At 35.9% G+C, this 21,371-nt stretch overlaps 1 protein-coding gene across 8 annotated transcripts in view; it reads right to left on the bottom strand.

The window, feature by feature from the left end:
- LOC106884368 (uncharacterized) overlaps nt 1–21,371 on the bottom strand; it is a 282,032-nt gene that overhangs the window by 38,189 nt on the left and 222,472 nt on the right. For all 8 annotated transcript variants that reach the window (XR_016242143.1, XR_016242144.1, XR_016242145.1 and 5 more), the window contains exons 14-16: nt 4,181–4,436; nt 2,898–3,029; nt 1,277–1,420 (exon numbers count right to left, since the gene is read on the bottom strand). Coding sequence is in view for 5 of the 8 variants with exons in the window: in XM_089353296.1 (XP_089209422.1) it covers nt 1,277–1,420; nt 2,898–3,029; nt 4,181–4,436 (532 nt within the window). In the remaining 3 variants the exon portion in view is untranslated. The remainder of the gene's footprint in view (nt 1–1,276; nt 1,421–2,897; nt 3,030–4,180; nt 4,437–21,371) is intronic.

The following is a 21,371-nucleotide window of genomic DNA, read 5'->3' as shown; positions in this document are numbered from 1 at the left end:
ATCAGTCTTCGGTCTTTCATAAAAGGTAGCAGAAGGAAGGAAAGAAAGAAAAAAACAAAAAGAATGAATAATTTTTTCTCCAATTCTTTTCTTTCTTGTTTTTTTTCTTTTTGTTTTTTTTCTTTCTTTTCTTCTTTCTGCTTCCTTTTGTGAAAGACCAAAGACTGATGATGTCATTTTACTGGGAAAGAAATGCTGTTATTCCGGTTTAATTTTGAATGTTTCAGTGTTTCCTATCTTTGAACTTGTAAAAGACACACAGAATTTTGAAATATCGTTCACTTGTTTCATAATAATAATAATAACAGCAACAACAACAACAACACAAGATCAAAGCCTTCCCACCAGAAATCACCAAAAACATGTAATGAAAAGAAATACAAGTAACTGCAGAATATGTGGCGACAGAGAAGAAATAATAAATCACATTGTCTCTGCCTGCTCTGTCCTGGCTAAGAAGGAATATATTCACAGATATGACAGAGTTGGGACCTATATACACAGGAAGCTATGCCAACACTATGGAATAACAACAGAAAAAAGATGTTATAGGCACACACCAGAAAAGGTCAAAGAAAATGAGAAAGTAACCATACTCTGGCATATGCCAATACACACATGGATATAGTTGTCAGAATTCACAGAGAAAAAAATGCTTTCTAATCAATGTATCAATACCAACAGATGACAATGTTTCTCTAAAAGAAATGGAGAAACTTTGAAAATACAAAGACCTGGAAATAGAGGTAACTAGAATGTGGAATCTAAAAACAGAAACAATTTCTATTATAGTAAGTGCATTAGGTATGATAATGCAGTCTTCATGACAGAAGAGAGTATCCAACTGGAGCCAATCAAGGAACTGCACAGATCCAGGATCAGTCTGACCACATAGACCACCTAACTGTTATTCTCCAATATACTGACACATGCTTGGAGTAGTTCCATTTATTCTAACCATTTTTCCACAGTTACACACCTTTTGATAAATTCACTGTGTGAGAGCACATCCCTCTTCACACTAACTTTCCTTTTCCAAGTGGAAAATTGAAAAAGTTTATAAGGGCTTAACCAAAGGGGGATATCAGTCCACAAACCTTTCAGCTTCATCCATCATACGACCTCATTTGCCATAACCAACGGCGAGAGAAGAACACCATCTGCTTTGCCTAATTTAATAACATCTTTTATTGTAAATGCAAAAAAAAAAAAAAAAAAAAAAAAAATGTAAGAAGAGAAACAATTTCTTAAAGAAGAAAAGTTTAAGAAGACATACATTTTGTATTCCAACTGTTAGAGCAACTTCTCCATGGAAGCATTGTAGTCATTGAAGAGAAGAGAAAATGGAAAGCCCAAGCAGTCACCATTGTATAATAGATAGCTATCATTGCTGATACCAACACCATTCCATAACCAATACCTGTGGTAAATAAAAACTATTGTTAATTATACTTTATAATAATAAAAGAAAACAACATTTATGAAACTGTGGCAGTTAAAAATTAGTTATTTCTTAGAGGGGCACAAATAAATGAAATCTGTATCTGAGGAATGGAGTGAAACTGTAGTCAGTAGTGTCAGTGATGGCAGTAGTGGTATCAGCTGTGGCTGTTGTGTCTTTGATAATGGCAGCAGTATCAGCACCACCACTGCCACCACAACCACCACCACTGCCACCACAACCACCACCACTGCCACCACAACCACCACCACTGCCACCACAACCACCACCACTGCCACCACAACCACCACCACTGCCACCACAACCACCACCACCACACTGCTACCACCATCACCACCACCACCACCACCACTGACACTGCCACCACAGCCACCACCAACACACTCCACTACATCACCACCAATACCACCACCACCAACACACTCCACTACATCACCACCAATACCACCACCACCACCACCACCACCACCACCATACTAATAATCACCTTTATCATTGGTATTGAGCATTTGTAACTTTAGCTTGATCCGATACTTAGTAAGGATGCAACCTCTTTTAAGTTTGGTGCTGTTTTCCTTTTTCCCTTTTTGTTACTCAACTTGGAAGAAATTACTTCACTATAATGATATTCCAGATGAGATACTGAAATAATAACACACTGAGAACCTTGGATCGATACTTTACTTATCATTTGAAAAGAAAAAAGGCAAAGTTGACCTTGGCTGGATTTGAACTCAGAACACAGAGTCAGAATACCTACTAGGCATTTAATCTGATACTCAAATGTATCAGCCGAAACGTTGTGTTCTAACAACAATCAAGATGAGGACAAATATCCATCAATTGTAAATAATGTAAATAATCTAAATTGACCACAGTATTAAGTTTGTTTTTATTAAATAGCCTAGTACTTATTCTGTCAGTCTCATTTGCTAAACAACTAAGTTATGAGAATGTAAACAAGCCAACACCATTGTTCAAGTGCAAGTGGCTCTGGTGATGGTGGTGGGGGCAAACATGAAAACACACACACAGGATGGGCTTCCACACAGTTTCCATCTATCAATTTCACTCACAAGGCATTGGTTTGCCTGGTGCTATAGTAAAAAACTCTTCCTCCAAGATGCCACACTGCAGGATTGAACCTGAAACTATATGATTGCAAAGCGAGTTTCTTAGCTACACAACCATACCTGTACCTACTGACTATCATATGCAATCTCTCTTGTAACTCTTTATTTTAATCCAATATTAAGTATAATTTGGTTTCCAAGACTACAGCTTCCTATATGGGACCTTTGCTGAGCTTAAATGGAATTTTTTAAAAAAGAGCTAAACTGCATATTTATAACAACGGGGCAGTGCTTTCTCAAAAACATGACTCATATCATGAAACATGACTCATATGTAATTTAGCTTTATAAAAGTTACAAACCTTTGAAAAATGGTACTGCTTTCCAAACTGTTATTGGACCAAGACTTCCATACTGACCATAAGCAAGTTCCATATAGGCCAATGGAATTCCACAAAATATCAACATGATAACATAAGGGATAAAAAAAGCCCCTGAATGTAAAAAAAAACAAAAAAATATCTTTAGGTACAAATATAAGTTTTTAAAAGAAATGTATTTGGAATATTGTAAGATCATGAAACAACAACAACAACAATGACAACAACAACAACAACAACAATAATAATAATAGCCCTGATGCAATACCAGGCACTGGCTCTCGTGGCTTCAGATCCTAACTGATTGGAAGTGCTATCATGTAAATGTTTTGTCTTGGTATAAAAGATGGGCTACAGCAAATATTCTGCTCAATACCACAGATTTGCTTGTCAGTTGTTTGACCTTAACCAGTAGAGCATAACCCTTAGTGGTTGACAATATGTGCATCACTGATCATGAGCAGAATTCAGTGAGGGAGTATTATAGTCATGTCTTGAGTGGAATTCTTCCACCTCTGAAAACATGGGTGTTTTGTTCAACATCCTTAAACAACCCTTATTCAGGGACCTTTTGAGTAGGATGGGCTACTTGACCTAAAGAAGATTCTAACTGGACTCCACCTACAATGTCATGCAGTGTTTATTTTGATATGAAACCTCCATGTCATGTACACATGGTTGTGATACATGTGCTTGGTGTACCCTTATCAGATGGGTAGTCATGATGGGTATGTTGGGCTTTGTATATTTGTACCCCAGTGTCACTTTGATGACATGTGCTGTTCTCTCACTCAATAATAATGATAATAGTGATAGAATAAAGCAAGAAAGTATATGGTATTTTCATGTTTTATCTATTTTGGTTTTAAAAGTCTTCCAGGAAAAATATTAGTAATTATAAAAAGCGTTTAAGAATGGAGGTTCTTACATAACTTTTTCATGGTTGTCAAATGTTTATAGTTATATGTACAAAATAAAATTTCCATGTCTGGAATGGTCACGTGTACGTGGGTGTTATGCACAGCTTATAATGGGCTTCTTTCAGTTTTCAGCAACCAAATCTACCCATAAGGCATTAATCAGCTTGGGACTATAGTAGAAGGCATTTGCCCAAGATGCCATGCAGTAGGACTGAATCCAAGATGACCATGTTTGGAAAACAAGCTTCTAAGCCACACAGCCACACCTGTACATGCAGCAAACTTATACTAGTCATTCCTTTCCCCAAAATATTTCAATTTAAAAAATATCAATGAATTACAAACCTCCACCATTCCTATGTACCAAATAAGGAAACCTCCAGATGTTTCCAAGACCAATCACATAGCCTAAGCATGAGAGCATGAAATCTAGTCGACGATTCCAGTATCCTCTCAGCTTGTTCTCCTCTGCTGTCATAGACTCATTAGTGCTTTCATTGCTAGTGATGGACATAGCATCTGCTAAATAACTACCACCTGACTGTGTTGCTCCAGCAATGGCAACAGTAGGTGATACACCAGCTGGTACATCGGTCTGATCCTGGAAATGAAAAAGAAAAAAAATTACTGTCATTATTCTTGTTATAAATAATGAGGAGACTGCAAAGGATAAAATCTATCCAGAAAGATAGAAAAAGAGATGAGTGAAAATGAAAGGAATGGAATAAAGATGTAGATGGCTTGAACAGTAAATACCCAAGTGACATGTATTACTACAGTGTTTAGTTTTGTATTTCATCTTTTAAAAGTCAATAAAATAAACACAAGTAGAATTCTTGGGTATCTTGGTAAATGGTGCTCTGTAACAATTGGACTTGTTTCTAAATAAGACAATTGCATTTAGATGAGTTGGTAAGAGTATCATTCAAATGATTTAGGGCCCATGATTTGTATCCCATCAGTAGTACTGTACTGTGTCCATATTCAAAATACTGACTTTGTCCATTTAACTGCGAATAGACAATACAGTTAAGAAAATTTCAAATAGGTATGAGGGTTCTATAACCTCACATAACTGAGTTCAAAAGCTTCTGTACACATATCTTGAAAAGAGATGTGATCTACTTTGCGAACCTTTTAATATATTACATGATTAAATCTTCAAGAGATGTCACTATCATCCAATAAGTGTTGTACTTACAGTCTAAGACAAGGGCAGTACATTTGGTAAAAATATTTTATGATATCTGGATGTAATATTGTTCTGAGTTCAAATTCTGTTAAGGTAGACAATGCATTCTATGGTTAATAAAGCAAGTACTTGATTTATTGAGCTTGATTCACTCAAATACACCCTTCTGCGGTATCAAAAAAAGAGTCACCAGTTTTAATTCAATACATTTTAATTTTATTCTATATGCAAAAATGAAAGTAAAATTGTGTTTGAATACCCTAGAAACCCCTCTATGTCTTAAATTTTGAGAATATCTGTTTATATTTCTAAAGCTTTTACCATACCATGACCAATTATGAAGTAATTTCCTATGGTAAACTTTGAAGGAAATTTGACTGTCATTTCTTGAAGGTGAAACAATCATGCAGATGCTTTTACCATTCCCCTATTAGCTTACAAATGGTGAATACAGTAGATAAATTAGTGATGAATATAATATGCTAAAAAAAGAAGACATTATGATCATGACTTGAATGTTGATTGAATGATGGAACTTCAACACTAAGGTATGTTGAATGAAACTCTTATTATAATGCTATTTATGAGAAACCTTGTAAACATAACACAAATGAAGAAAGACTACAGCAGTACTAATGGCCTGGAAACATTTTCATAGAAGTGGGAAAAAAACTCCAAAAAATAATAAAACAAACAAAACATATGTTAGCTTGCATGATGTTCCACATATTGCAACCCTTTCAAATTCCAAACTACAAATCAATAAGACTGGAGAGTCCATTCACATAGGTGGTATCATAACTATACATAATATATCTCAGCTACATCACCTTAAACTCTCACAAATACCTATACAACACTGAAGATGCTTATATATCATCATCATCATTGTTTGACGTCCGCTTTCCATGCTAGCATGGGTTGGATGATTTGACTGAGGACTGGCGAATCGGATGGTTGCACCAGGCTCCACTCTGATCTGGCAGAGTTTCTACAGCTGGATGCCCTTCCTAATGCCAACCACTCTGAGAGTGTAGTGGGTGCTCTTATGTGCCACCGGCTGGAGGGCCAGTCAGGCGGTACTGGCAATGGCCACGCTCAAAAAGGTGTTTTTTTTACGTGCCACCTGCACAGGAGCCAGTCCAGTGGCACTGGCAACAACCTCGCTCAAATGTTTTTTCATGTGCCACCAGCACAAGTGCCAGTAAGGCGACGCTGGTAACGATCACGCTCAACTGGTGCTATTTATGTGCCACTGGCAAGGAAGCCAGACAGCTACTCCGACAATGATCACGCTTGGACGGTGCTGTTAGCGTTCCACTGGCACAGGTGCCAGTCATCGAATTTGGTTCAATTACGATTTCGATTTCGATTTCATTTATATATATATATATATATATATATAAATATAAGATCTAAGGATTGAGGTGTAGAAAGAAAGTTAGCTTCAAGCAACCAGTAATAAATACAAATAAAACAACTTTCAAGGAAAATAGTCGTTTATTGAGGCAGAAGGTTGTGGATTTTTTCGTATTGAATTACAATAAAAAGAAATAAGCTCTATTTATATTCCACGGTAGACGACCAGTGTTGCCGGGTATGCAAGAGTGAAGGAATGGAGTAGATAAGATTCCGGATCTTATCTACTCAATTCCTTAACTCTTGCATATATATATTGGGTTGTCCGAAAAGTTTGTGCCAATTTATAGCAGCTTTACTTTCAACTTATTTACCATGAAACCACCTCAATTCTGGAAAGAGGGTATTTTCATGTTAAAGAAAAGATGGAGACAAAATGGTTCATATTTGGTTGATTAAAAATGTAATGGCAAGTATTTATTGACCTTTTTCTTTCTTTTAAAAATTGGCACGAACTTTCCGGACAACCCTATATATATATATATATATATATATATATATATATATATATATATATATATATATATATAAAATGCATTAAATACTACAAAACATTCACTAGGACAGACACAGAAGGATTCTAATTCTTTATCAGTTATTGACCAAAATACTAATACTCAGTTTTGTGCCTTTAATGATAAGACTGAGAACTTCATATATCGGCAGCACCCGCAAAATTTGAAGAGAATTAGGGCTTGAGCAAACAACAATACAGGGTGGATGTATGAAAGTAAACAAATGCAATTTAAAATGGTAGACCAAGATGGAATAAATACAGCCTTTCGGCCAAACATGAGGGTGGTGGATAATACCAAGAAGAAATCCTCAATGAATATATAAAGAGAAATAGCAAGAGAGGAGAAGACGTTGACCGGCAAGCCAAGCATCCGGGGGGGCAAAAAGGCAGAGAGATGAGAAAATTAGTCACGGGACACATGTGAGTAGTAGATAGAAGGGAAGGAGGATGAGAGAGAGAGGGAGAGAGAGAGAGAGGGGGAGAGAGAGGGAGAGAGAGAGAGAGCAGCAGAGAGAACAGAGAAGGAAGGAAAGAAGGGAGAAAGTCTATAGTTAAGAGTGAGAAGACAAGAGAGAGAGGGAGAGTGGAAGTTGGGATGCTAGAAAAAGATGAGAGAGAAAGAAAAAAAAGATAGAGTCACAAAAAATATATAAAAAAGTCGGGATGTGTGGTATTAAGTTACTCAATAAATGAAAATTGCATTAAATACTGCAAAGCATACATGTAGGACAGACACAGAAGGACTCTAATTCTTCATCAGTTATTGACCAAAATACTAATACTCAGTTTTGTGCCTTTAATGATAGGTATTACCCATCACTCTTGTGTTTGGCCAAAAGCTGTATTTATTCCATCTTCATCTATTGTTTCAAATTACATTTGTTTACTTTCGTACATTCACCCTGTATTGTTTTATTTGCTTGAGCCCTAATTCTCCTCAAATTTTGTGGGTGCTGCCGATAAACAAAGTTCTCAGTCTTATTGTTAAAGGCACGAAACTGAGTATTAGTATTTTGGCCGATAAGTGATGAAGAATTAGGGTCCTTCTGTGTCTGTCCTATGTGTATGTTTTGTAGTATTTAATGCATTTTTCATTTGTTGAGTAACTGAATGCCATGCAAACAAAACTGTCCGATGAACGGGAACGTGAAACTCAGAGTAACAGTTTTTTGTTATATTTCTGCTGCTTTTAAATAAAGCATATTACTCTACCTCTGGTATTTGAGTACTCTTTTTTCCACCTTGTTGCACATTTCATGTGCTTACTCCGGTATATATATATATATATATATATATGTATGTATGTATGTATGTATGTATGTATGTATGTATGTATATGTATATAATATCATGTATATTCTTTTACTTGCTTCAGTCATTTGACTGTGGCCATGCTAGAGCACCGCCTTTAGTTGAACAAATCGACCCCAGGACTTATTCTTTGTAAGCCTAGTACTTATTCTATCGGTCTCTTTTGCCGAACCGCTAAGTTACGGAGACATAAACACACCAGCATCGGTTGTCAAGCGATGTTGGGGAGACAAACACTGACATAGAAACATATACACACACACACACACACACACACATATATATATATATATACATATGTATTATTATAATGTATATTATGTAACTGTCTGTCTGTCTGTCGGTCGGTCTACCTATCTATCTATCTATCTATCTATCTATCTATCTATATATATATGTATATGTATATATAGTACCTATCTATAACAGTATCATTATCACCACTTTTTACTATAAGCAAATTTTCTTAATAACCATTGCGTGTTAGATATATTGTAGATAGACCAGTCTTCTGACCAAAATTTAGATGTCTAATAACTATAAACCAATATTAATTTTGATATTATGAAAAGAAGCTAAAATTCCCTTTTAAATCAAACTGAATTCTTATTTCCTTAAAGGCAAAACTGAATTGCATCACATCTCATTACTTATGTCATATCTCAGCTTTATTTAAGTTTTTAGATAAGAATGTGTACTAATCTACTCCTCCCTCATAAGCTCCTTACCTAATTCACTGTCCTTAATTTGTTTCTAACAATACTAACTGAAAGCAGTTCATCAGATTAGACAAAACTGCTCTGAGGGGAAATACCGTATTAGTGAAAGACGCTTTTATGTTTGCACATGCTGTCTGTGTACATTTGTTTTAAAAGAAAAGGACAATTCAAAAATTTCGAATTAAAATTCTTTATTTCTTTTTAAATGAAACAATTTGAAAAAAAAAAATATCCGTTTTGAATTTTTTTTCCTTTATACCATCCTAAGGGTGTAGTTAATATTTAATAAGTCATCTCCATTAACCCATTCTAAACTGTATTAACTCTTTGTAAACTGAAAGAGAATTAACACTTTCTCAACTGAAATCATAGTTATAGCTTGAAGGGGAATTAGTGCTTTCTAAAATGGAGTCAAACATTTGACTAAGTGTGTTATGTTTACATTACTTGTCTGTCATCTTAAAAATTAGGTTACTGATCAGGTACAATTCATAGTAATGCACTTTAGTTACTGCACTTTTATTTAGTCATGCATTTATTTATGCATTTGTGCAACGTTTTTGTGCAATATAGCAAGGAAAAAACAAAGTAAAAAAAAACATGGTCCACTTTAAGATTGCTTAGTTTGGGATCTAATACAAGGAGCAAGTTCATGATGTCACCAGAAATGTTAATATTTGTTCGGAATCATTATAATTCTACGTTCAAATCTCACTGTGATCAATTTTCTCTTTCCTCTCTCTGGAGTCAATAAAATGAAGTTCTAGTCAAGTACTGGAGTTAATTTAATCACCTAGCACCCTCTCCCAGATTTGCTGCCTGGTGCATAAATAATAATGATGATGATGATGATGATGATGATGATGATGATGATGATGATGATAATAATAATAATAGTAATAATGTGAAAATAAGAACACCACAACAAACCCAAGGCACACAGAGCTGCACTTGGTAGTGCAGTGAAAGAACATGATAAAAATAAGACTACTGAATAATAATGATAATAATAATAATAATAATAATAATAACAATAATAATAATAATAATAATAATAATAATAATAATAATGATTATTGCAGCAGCAGCAGTAGTAGTAGTAGTCACTGTTGTCATCATCTTTGACTTTGTAGAGTGGAGACTTCTGCAGTTTCCTTCTCTCTTTGAAATACAACTTATTCATGCATTGCAAAATGAAATTTTCATAGGAGTATTTACAAAAGTGGACTATAATTACTATAATAAGGAAAATTTGCTTTCTAAATTTTTTTTTAATTTACACACATTACATTTTCACATCCAAAAAAGCTAGTAAACACACATATGTCACACATGTGAACACTATAATAGCAAATGAAAAAAAGCAACACCAAATCAAAATGTACAACTGACTGTACAAAAGGAGGAAGAAAATAGACAGCTTATCCATCCATCCATCCATCCATCCATCCATCCATCCATTTTTCTACTTACTATTTCTGCGAGGGTCATGGGATGTAGAATCCTCATGCACCTCCTCCATAGGGTCCTATCAAAAGCAACTGTCATTACGCTTTCTGGTTGGATTACCAAGTGAACCAACTGAAACTATGGATATCATCTAGCCATCTCATTTTTGGTCTACTCCTCAGTCTCTTGTTGGTTGGCTCAGCTTGATGAGTCCATCATGCAATTCTTTCCTGTGATATTCTAATCACATGTCAATAGTACCAGAGCTGTGATTGCTCAATGCAGAGAAGTAATGGCTCTATTTAGAGAGTTTCTCTGATCTCCAAGCTATGTATCCTGTAAAGTAACATTACTTCAGAGATATTTCAGAGGAACTTCATTGCAGCCACTCGTATCTGTGATCATACACTCTTGGTCATTACCTAACTTTTATGATCAAAGGTGAGGATAGTAATGAATAGTTTAGTGAACAATTAATAGTAGCAACAACAAAAACAGTGGTGACTCTTGTAAGGAGTTAGACAGTACAATCTTTCATATGATATTTGTATCAAAGTGAACCTTTTCTGAACACAAATTGAACAAACAGAAATTTTAGGTTTATCACAGTTCCAAGGAAAAAATGTAGTTGGACGAATTTTGTCAGACTGAACAGCATTTGACAAGCTCAGAAAATATAATGGCTTCTCAACTAAAAACTGTGTGCTATTTCCATTTGACAAGCTCAGAGAATATAAGGATTTGCTCATTGAAATAAAAAAAATGTGACATCTCAAGGCACTTACAATACCAGTGATTGTAGGAGAACTAGGAATGGTCAAGAAAGGAACTGAAATTATTTGAGAATGATCCTTGGTTTACCATCCCTGAAAGCAATGCAAGAGATTGTTTTAACTGGCAAGTGACATGTACTGAGAAGAGTATTGTTGCTGTGAGAATGATTACTATCCATGTAAATAAGTTTCTTTAGCATAGATGCTAGCAAGAAATGGAAGACATTCAACAAGAAATGGAAACAAATATGAAAGAAGAAGAAAAACTCACAATATAATAATAATAATGATAATAATAATAATGAATAGGTCATAATAGACATTGCTGTTCTTACTGACCAGAAAGTTGAAATCACTGAGAAAGTAAAGGTAGACAAATAACAGGATTTGGCAAGCCAAGTACAGAAAATACCATCAAGCAACTGTCAAAATCATCCCTTTTGTTGTCGGTGCACTCAGAACAGTCTCAAAGAATCTGGATGCAATACCTGAGATTTTGGGCATACCAGATATATTAGGGAGCACACAGATGGCTGTGGTGCTTGAAATAGCTAATGTTCTGAGGAAGGTGTTGTGTCTCTGAGCTGTGGGCAAGAGCTGAGGCATAATTATACACAACCTGACCATAAAAGATCTATGTGTTCGAGAACAATGATAATGATAACAATAATGATGACAAAGACAACAACAACAATAATGACAACAGTGACAATCCTTTCTTATTTTTGGTTTAAAGCCAGCAAATTTGGGGGCTGGGGAAGTCAATTATATCGATCTCAAAAGGATGAAAGGCAAAATTGACCTCAGCAGAATTTGAACTCAAAATGTTAAATCAGAAGAAATGCTGCTAAGCGTATTGTCTGACACAGTAATGATTTTACCAGCAATGTTGATGATGATGATGATAACAATAATGATTATAACAACAACAACAAGAATAACAACAATCTGGTTGAGAAACACAAGTCTGAGCTCTGAAGATTCTTAATTGCAGCACACAATCGAAGCACCCTACCAATAAACCCATCAAATGCATATAATGAAGCAGAATATTAAGTAGCTGCAGAATATATGGAGACAAGAAAGAGACTATTAACCGCATTGTTTCTGGCCATCCAGTCAAAGTTAAGAAAGAATACATTCATAGATGTGAAGAGTTAAAACTTATATACACTGGAAGTTATATCAGCATTATGAAACACCAGAAGATAAGAGGTGGTATAGGTATACATCAGAGAAGTATGAGAAAGCAAACATACTCTGGGATGTACCAATACATTCAGATAGGAAGACCAAGGCTAATGAAACAGATATTGTTGTCAAAGATAACCACAAATAGAAATGCCTCCTAATCTCAACAGATAATATGTCTTACAAGAAATGGGGAAATAATTCAAATATAAAGACCTGGAAATAAAAGTAACTTAAATATGAAAGCTGAAAACAGAACAATAATTGATGTTTTGGTAATAATAAAAGAAACATGCAAACAAATACATAACCAAAACCCCAGAACTTACAAATATGCACAACATGTAGAAAAATAATACTACTAAGCACTATGCATGATTATGTAGAGCACTTTCAATATGAAAGATGGATCAAAACCAATGCAAAACACTGCACTTACCTAAAGCACATAGGGCTGTGCTTGGTAGTGCAATGCAAGCATGCAATAAAAACAAGACTACATGCACACCACAACTGATGCTTCTTATGTCCAACTATTTGCTCAGGGTGTTTACACTCTGTCGTGTATGCACACTGACATTGCACATCCAGCGGGTCATACTAGCTTCATTCCTTGCAAGCTTACGCACGTCCTCAGCAGTTACAGCCCATGTTTCACTGCCATGTAGCATGGCTGTTCGCACACATGCGTCATATAGTCTACCTTTTACTCTGAGCGAGAAGCCCTTTGTCACCAGCAGTGGTAGGAGCTCTCTGAACTTTGCCCAGGCTATTTTTATTCTAGCAGCTACACTCTCGGAGCATCTACCTCCCCTTCTGACTTGGTCACCAAGGTAATAGAAGCTATCAATTACTTCTAGTTTTTACCCCTGGAATGTGATGGAAGCTGTTCTCTGCACATTTTCAGTGTTTATTACCCCTGAGCATTTGCTACACACAAAATCTATCTTCCCAGTTAGACTTTCTTTGATATTGCTGCACTTCTTATGTGTCCATAGCTTACATCAGGTACATCTTATGGAGTTTCTACCTACGCCTTTTCTACAGATCGAGCAGGGCTGTCTACCTGAAGGGATTTGTGGTTTGTCTGCCTTCCTACTTATTAGGACTTTGGTTTTTACTAGATTGACTCTAAGGTCCTTCGATTCTAGACCTTGCTTCCACACCTGAAACTTCTCTAGTTCTGTTAGTAACTCAGCTATTAGAGCAAAGTCATCAGCATAGAGAAGCTCCCAGGGGCATCCTATCTTGACTTCCTCTGTTATTGCCTGGAGGACTATGATGAATAAGAGGGGGCTGAGAACTGATCCTTGGTGGACCCCTACCCCTACCCCAAATTCTTCACTGTACTCGTTGCCAACCCTCACCTTACTGACAGCATCCCTGTACATGGCTTGTATAGCTCTCACTAACCACTCAGCTATCCCTAGTTTCTGTATTGATCACCAGATATGGGATCAGGGGACCCTGTCAAAAGGCTTTCTCCATGTCAACGAAAGTCAGGTACAGAGGTTTTTCTTTGGCTAGGTATTTCTCCTACAGCTGTCTTACCAGAAATATAGCATTAGTGGTGCTTTTCCCTGGCACAAACCCAAACTGTATCTCACCTAAGCTCACTCTCTTCCTACTTAGTTGGGCTATGACCCCCCTCTGTGACTTTCATTACCTGATCCAATTGGATATCTCTGTAATTATTCATATCTAATGCATCTCCTTACCTTTGTAGCAGTTGACTATGGTGCTGCTACACCAGTCATTGGGTATGACTCCTACATGTATCACCTGGTTAACTATATGGGTGACTAGACTATAGCCAACACCGACAGATATTTTAAGCATCTTTGCAGTGATTCCTGATGGGCCAGGGGCTTTACCTGTCTTCATACCCTTAATTGCTTTATCTACCAAGGTACTGTCAATTTGGATAGCTGATCCCACTGTTGGGTCAACATTCATCAGACTCTCTTTCTCCCATTCATTCTCTTCATTTAGCAACTTTTCATAGTGGCGTCTCCAAGTCTCTCTCTTTGCAGCCTCATTAAATGTAAGTGAGCCATCATCCATGCGGACACATTTCTCTCCTATGACATCACAATTCTGTTTCACATGCTGTCTTGCAGCACAAAGCACTTCTTTGGTCCTTACGACGCAGAACATTGGCAAATTTTTTCTTATCTGCTTCCCCTCTGGCTAAGTAAACCTGTCTCCTAGCTTCCCTTCTGGCAATCTGATACAATTTCCTGCTACCACGGTTATTCCAGTCCTTCCATGCCTGTTTCTTTTCCCTAATGGCTCGGTCAACTGTATTGTTCCACCACCACATTACCTTGGGTCGAGAGGGGACTTTGCACCATCCACAGATCTGGTCAGTAGTCTTCAACAGGTTGTCTCATAGAAACCTCCAGTTGTCTTCCACATCATGTGATGCTATATCCACCTCTATTTTGTGAAAAGCTTTGAGTAATATGTCTCTAAATCTCTGTCCATTCACAGGATCTTTAAGCTTCAAGACCCTTCTTCTCCATACTATATATATATATATATATATATATATATATATATACATACACATACATAAACACATACAAACATATATATATAAATCCATCTACATATATATACATGCATATGAGGTGTGTTTAAAAAGTAACCAACATATTTTTCCCTGTCAAATCTAATGCCACGTGGGCAAAATCCTTTGGGTGGGAAGTGATGCAATCCTTCCTGTGCCTTTGTGAAAAATTTTTGATGGGTAGGCCATGTCAAAAAAATTTTTTTTTGAATGATTTTTTTTTTTAATCAGATATTTTAATTTTAGGATGAAGGAAAAATGACATGCTGATAAATAATAGCACAGAGTGTAAAACCACTGCAGCCAATAAAAATCTAGGAGTGTACACTCAATACTGGTTGCACGTTTGCCCTTCTAGAAACAGAAGTCAACATTTTCACAAACCACACTTTACCATCTTAAAAAAATGAGAACATATTGGATAGTGGAGATCAGGGTACATTACTCCTAGAAAAGAAAGGTTGGTCATCACTGGTATGCCATGATCAGCCTATCATATAATCATATGTCTACTAAATAAAGGCTGACTTCAGTCTAAGCAATAACAAGCATATTGCAATTGGGGTCCAAAAGGAAATTGATTCAGAATGACATCAGAAAAATGAGTGTTTCTATAGCAGTGAACCATCAGAAGTTTATAAGAAAAGGATGCTTGCTATGTGGAAAATAACAGACAAGTTCTCAATCTAAGAACAATAATTAGTGGATCAAATATATTTAATTAAATGTAAAAAGTAATGATCTGGACTCAAGTCAAGTTGTAGGCATGTGAGATTTTTTACCACTTTATTCAATGGAATAACCTAACCCCTGCACTGAACCACTTCTAACCATGTTGAATAGTTTTAGCCTTAAGATCATTGGGCTGAGACACTTGACACAAGAATGTAAAAACATGCAGTGCTATAACAACATGAAAGTCACAATGCCAACAACAACAACAATAATAATAATAATGGGAAAATATACATTATGTAAGAAAGAAATACTACAATACCAAGGCAAGAGTGATAAAGGATAATGTGGAAGAAGAGAACACAACTATTGAAAAAGATTAGAAATTTTAGAAGGCTTAATGATATCAAAAGAAGAATATAAAGGGATTAGGAAACTTAAAGGAATAAGAAAGAATTACCAACCAAAATTACCATCATTAAGAAGAAGAGAAAATGCAGACAATCCTTGGAAGTAAGAAAATTTAATGACATCCTGAAAAAGACAAGTAAACATTACCAATACCAAAGCTCTGTTAAACAATGGATCTGCACTTGTCACAGATATGTTTGGTGTTGAATTTAAGGAAGTAAAAGCATAAGTAATAGAGCTAAGGTGGAAAAGTTAACTGAAGGACAAATAAAAGAGCTTAAAAAAAAAAGGATCAGAGTCACCTTTCTCAATTTCTGAAAAGAGTATAAAAAACAAGGCTTATGAGAAATTACCTAGAAGATAGATTAAAAGAATACAAAGATTGAAAGCAAAAGAATATTAATAAATAAATTTCAACAATAGACAAAGCAGTGTAAATGAAACAGAAAAAAAGGCTTTGTTATCATAAATGTTTAACCAGTGTTATTTTGATTTATCCTTATCTGGCTCATTGTTTTTTTTATTGTTCTTCTGTCCAGTTTAGATGCTGATAGAGTAACATGAAGGCAACATGAGTGTCTTTGAGCTGTTTTTTTTTAGTGGGTCAAAAATGAACTGAAATCTGTTAAGTAATGCATATTGAGGTGTATCCATGTTGCAGTGTTGATATACTGCTTATGCTGAAAGAGGTGGGATACAGAAAGCTACTTCATACAGCACTGTCCACTTATAAATTTAATAAAATATGCTAGAAAAGGGAAGAGAACTTTATATGTGCAACTGATATAAAATATGTTGAAACAGAAAAAGGATTACAAATAAAAGAAAAGGGAGAGGTTGACTCAATGAAAAGAAAATGTGTGACATGTACAGTTTTACCTGACAAACTGGAGATTTAGAGAGAGAATAACAGTGGGGCTATCTAAAAGTCAAAAGATTAAAGAGGAGAAACAGATAGCCTGATCATGGTAGTACAAGAACAATGATTTGAATAAACTTGTTAAATCCTTATTTATATTGAGTAATAATATAGGAAAGTGTTAACTGAGACTATTCAATAATTTAAAGGTTGTATTGCAGGCATATATGCAACCAATACAAGAGGTATTTACATGACTAAATTAGTTGGATGAAGCAGGAACCACTTGACATCAGGGAGAAAGATCTTCAACACAAATGGTGAAGTTTCATCTACTGGGTTGGCAACTAAGTTCCCGCCGTTTTTTTTTAAATTTTGGAATTTATTGTGTTTTTAAATTTTGGAATCTATTTTTTTCGAAAATTTTATTTTTGAATCATTTTGGAATCTATTTTGTTTTTTTTTCTAGTTAATTTTAGTTAATTTTTGTTTATTTTCAGATCATTAAAGTGGAATGTCAAGTTAAGAAAAATGAGCATTTTCGACACCTCTTTCTTTTTGCTTTTAATCTAGGTTCTATGGCCACAAAAGCTGCTTGTGACATTTGTGCTGTTTATGGAGAGGGTGCCATAGCTGAAAGAACTGCTTGTGATTGGTATGCCAAGTTCAAAAATGGAAATTTTGACCTCAAAGACGCACCTTATTCTGGCCGTCCAGTTGAGTTCGATGAAGAGCGATTAAACCAACTTTTGCACGAAAATTCTCGTCAAATAACAAGGGAACTGGCAGAGAAAATGGAATGCTGCCACACTGCTATAGAGAAGCATCTTCACTCGATGAGAACGGTGCAGAAGTATGGAGCATGGGCTGTGCATGCTTTAAGTGACAACAACAAAAATAAACGCGCCAAAGTCTCCACTGGTTTGCTTGCTCATCACCACTCAACTCATGGACACAAGCAACAATTTCTTTACCGAATCATTACTGGCGACGAAAAATGGTGCCTGTACATCAATATGAAGCAGCATAAGGAATAGCTTAGCCCCAGTAAGCAAGCAACACCGCACGTAAAACAAGATCTTCATCTGTGTAAAATGATGTTGTGCATATGGTGGGACTGGGAAGGGATTATCCATTACGAATTGCTTGAACGGAACCAAACAGTCAATGCGGAACTCTATGTTCAACAGATGGAATGACTCAACACGGCTATTCAAGAGAAAAGACCTAATAGCCAGCATGGAGTTCTTCTGCTGCACGACAACGCCCACCCTCATTTCACCAATATGACCAAGGAAGCCATTCAAACGCATGGCTGGGGAGTGCTGCCACACACACCGTACTCTCCTGATTTGGCACCAATGGATTTCCACCTCTTTTGATCGCTTTCAAATGCTATGTATGGAGTTTTGCCAGTGCTGCTGGACTAGCTCCTGTGCAGGTGGCATGTAAAAAATGCCATTTTGAGCATGGCTGTTGCCAGAACCGCACGACTGGCCCTTGTGCCAGTATCATGTAAAAGCACCCACTACACTCTCGGAGTGGTTGGCATTAGGAAGGGCATGCAGCTGTAGAAACTCCTCCAGATCAGATTGGAGCCTGGTGCAACCATCCAGTTCACCAATACTCAGTCAAATCGTCCAACCCATGCTAGGATGGAAAGCGGACGTTAAACGATGATGATGATGATGATGATGATGATGATGATGCAAACAAAACCAACAAATAAAACAAACAAAAAACAAAACAACCTTCATTATCTTTCATATCAAAGCTACTATTAATATTTAATGAAAAAACTGATGACTTATACACTTTTCCTTTCGTACATTGTTATACTCTGAATTATCAAAATCTGAATGTTATAGTTCATTAATATTTCAAATGTTTCTTTCTTTTTTTCACTTTTGTTATCTAAAAGTGAATAAAGAAAAAAATTATAGTTATTCAATAGGAAAATCTGTTAACTCAGTTATGATAGTGTGAAATAAAATTCTATTAGCAAACAGAAAATAATTTTCAAATAGTGGAACATTAAATAAGAGATATTTGATATTTTAATATCTAAAATATTTCTCAAAGATAAATCTATCAACTACGACATGGAGATGATGGTGTTGTTGATTGTATTAATTGTGATGGTAATTAATGATAATTAGACAATGATAGTAATGTCATAGTGACTGATTGTGATGAATAAAGAGTACATGTGATAAATGTCTGTTGATTCATTAGCTGCCTATAGTTAAGTCCACTGACTTAACAGCCTCATGTTAAATGTCTTGGTCATGGATATTGTGCCTGATCACTGGCTGCAATATGAACCTGTGATCTGTTGGCTTGTTGACCTCTCTACTATCATAAGTGATAGGATATTAGGTAGGAGTTCTTCAGTCAATAGGTAAGCAGCCTGTCCATCCATCATCATCACTGTTGCCCCCCGCCCCCACCACCACCACCACCACCACCACCACCACTACCACCGCCACAGCCGCCACCACCACCACCACCATGTGTGTAGTGGTACTATATGTATAGCATTTGCAGGGAGCTTTGTTGATTAGTATATTTTCTTTATTTTATGTTTTGGTTAAATTCTTGGGGTATTTATGTATGCATGCAGTGGTATAGGGGTACAATATACGTGGTGGCTTATATTGGAGGTGGTGAAGGCCCCTTCAGAACTCACTATAACAACCACAATTCTTCCTTTAACATCCTGGAGAGATATAATGCCACAACCCTAGTCAAACATATATGGTTGTAGAAAGAAAATGCCACTGAGTACAGCATAAAGTGGAGGATTCTAGCGAAATGTAATGCATACTTCAATAACAGCAGGAACTGCATATTATGCCTGGCTGAGAAAAGTGCAATATTAAAGAGCTCTCAGCTCCCAGGTCTCTACTTGAACAGCAGAAGCAAAATTTTTAATCCTTTCCCACATGAAAGGAAGTACATCCTATCATACCTGTGTTCCCCATCATGACTATAATCACCAGTACCCCAGCTTCGGCTCTCCCACCATCAGTACCTGAGAATCTGGCAAAGAATTTGACCAGAACATACACAAATGCACTCACAAACATATACACCCTAACACAACGGACATCCACCCCATAGACCATTTTCCACCATGTATTCACATATAATATGTATTTATACCTAATGCATATCACTATTTATAGACAATGAACTGCAGTAAAAATATACTTTGTGTATAATGTACACTGACTTTTCTTTCAGGTAATCTTTGAGGAAATAATGTAATTAAAAGTGAAACCTGTAAGGAACTAGGGAAATTTAAACAAGCACCTTATCTTTCCTGAATTATTAAAATGAAGAAGTAAATGCTTCAAAATAAGTGGATCATGCACAACCTTCTAACTTTTTTTTTATTACTCTTTGCTCTTTACTCTTTTACTTGTTTCAGTCATTTGACTGCAGCCATGCTGGAGCATCGCCTTTAGTTGAGGAAATCGACTCTGGGACTTATTCTTTGTAAGCCTAGTACTTATTCTATTGGTCTCTTTTGCCAAACCGCTAAGTTACGGGGACATAAACACACCAGCATCGGCTGTCAAGCAATGTTGGGGGGACAAACACAAACACACACACACACACACACACACATACACACACACACACACATACATATATATATATATATATATATATATATATATATATATATACATATACATATATACGACAGGCTTCTTTCAGTTTCCATCTACCAAATCCACTCACAAGGCTTTGGTCGACCTGAGGCTATAGTCGAAGACACTTGCCCAAGGTGCCACACAGTGGGACTGAACCCAGAACTATGAGGTTGGTAAGCAAGCTACTTACCACACAGCCACTCCTGCACTTTTTGTTCAAAATTAAGATTTTTGTTCAGATTTCAAAGCCTTAATTCTTGCAGATTGTGTCAGATGTCATGACATTTTTTAATACATATTTGGCTGCTTTGATCTTGCTTAATTCTTGTCACAGGACAAACATATATCTCCATTCATAGATTTCTCTTTTGAAAACCTTATAAATAATCATACTTTTGTTTAATATTTGTAAAAAATCTTATAGATGTTAACCCTGCAAGTGCCCTGTTGTATAAAGTCAACACATGTACAATGTCATTTATTTTCAATAAATGACATTGTATATATTCAGTTTTACTATGAGTTGTTGTAAGTGAACAGATGTTTAAGTGAGTACTTTTTTTAAAACCTCTTAAAATTTCTATTATACATTTTTAACAAAATGAACTTTTGAATTTTATATTTTGAACATAAGACATATGATTTGGTAATTTTATTTTATAAATTAAATAAAAAAAGTGAACATTTACTTGTGCTGTATATACATACATACATATGTATGTATGTACATATATATTGTTAGAGTACATTTTTGAAATGAGTACATTTTTGAATATATTGTTAGAG

The sequence above is a fragment of the Octopus bimaculoides genome, chromosome 1 (assembly GCF_046866305.1).
Source record: "Octopus bimaculoides isolate indiv1 chromosome 1, ASM4686630v1, whole genome shotgun sequence".
In the NCBI taxonomy this organism is placed as follows: domain Eukaryota; kingdom Metazoa; phylum Mollusca; class Cephalopoda; order Octopoda; family Octopodidae; genus Octopus; species Octopus bimaculoides.
This window is presented reverse-complemented; position numbering and strand designations above follow the sequence as displayed.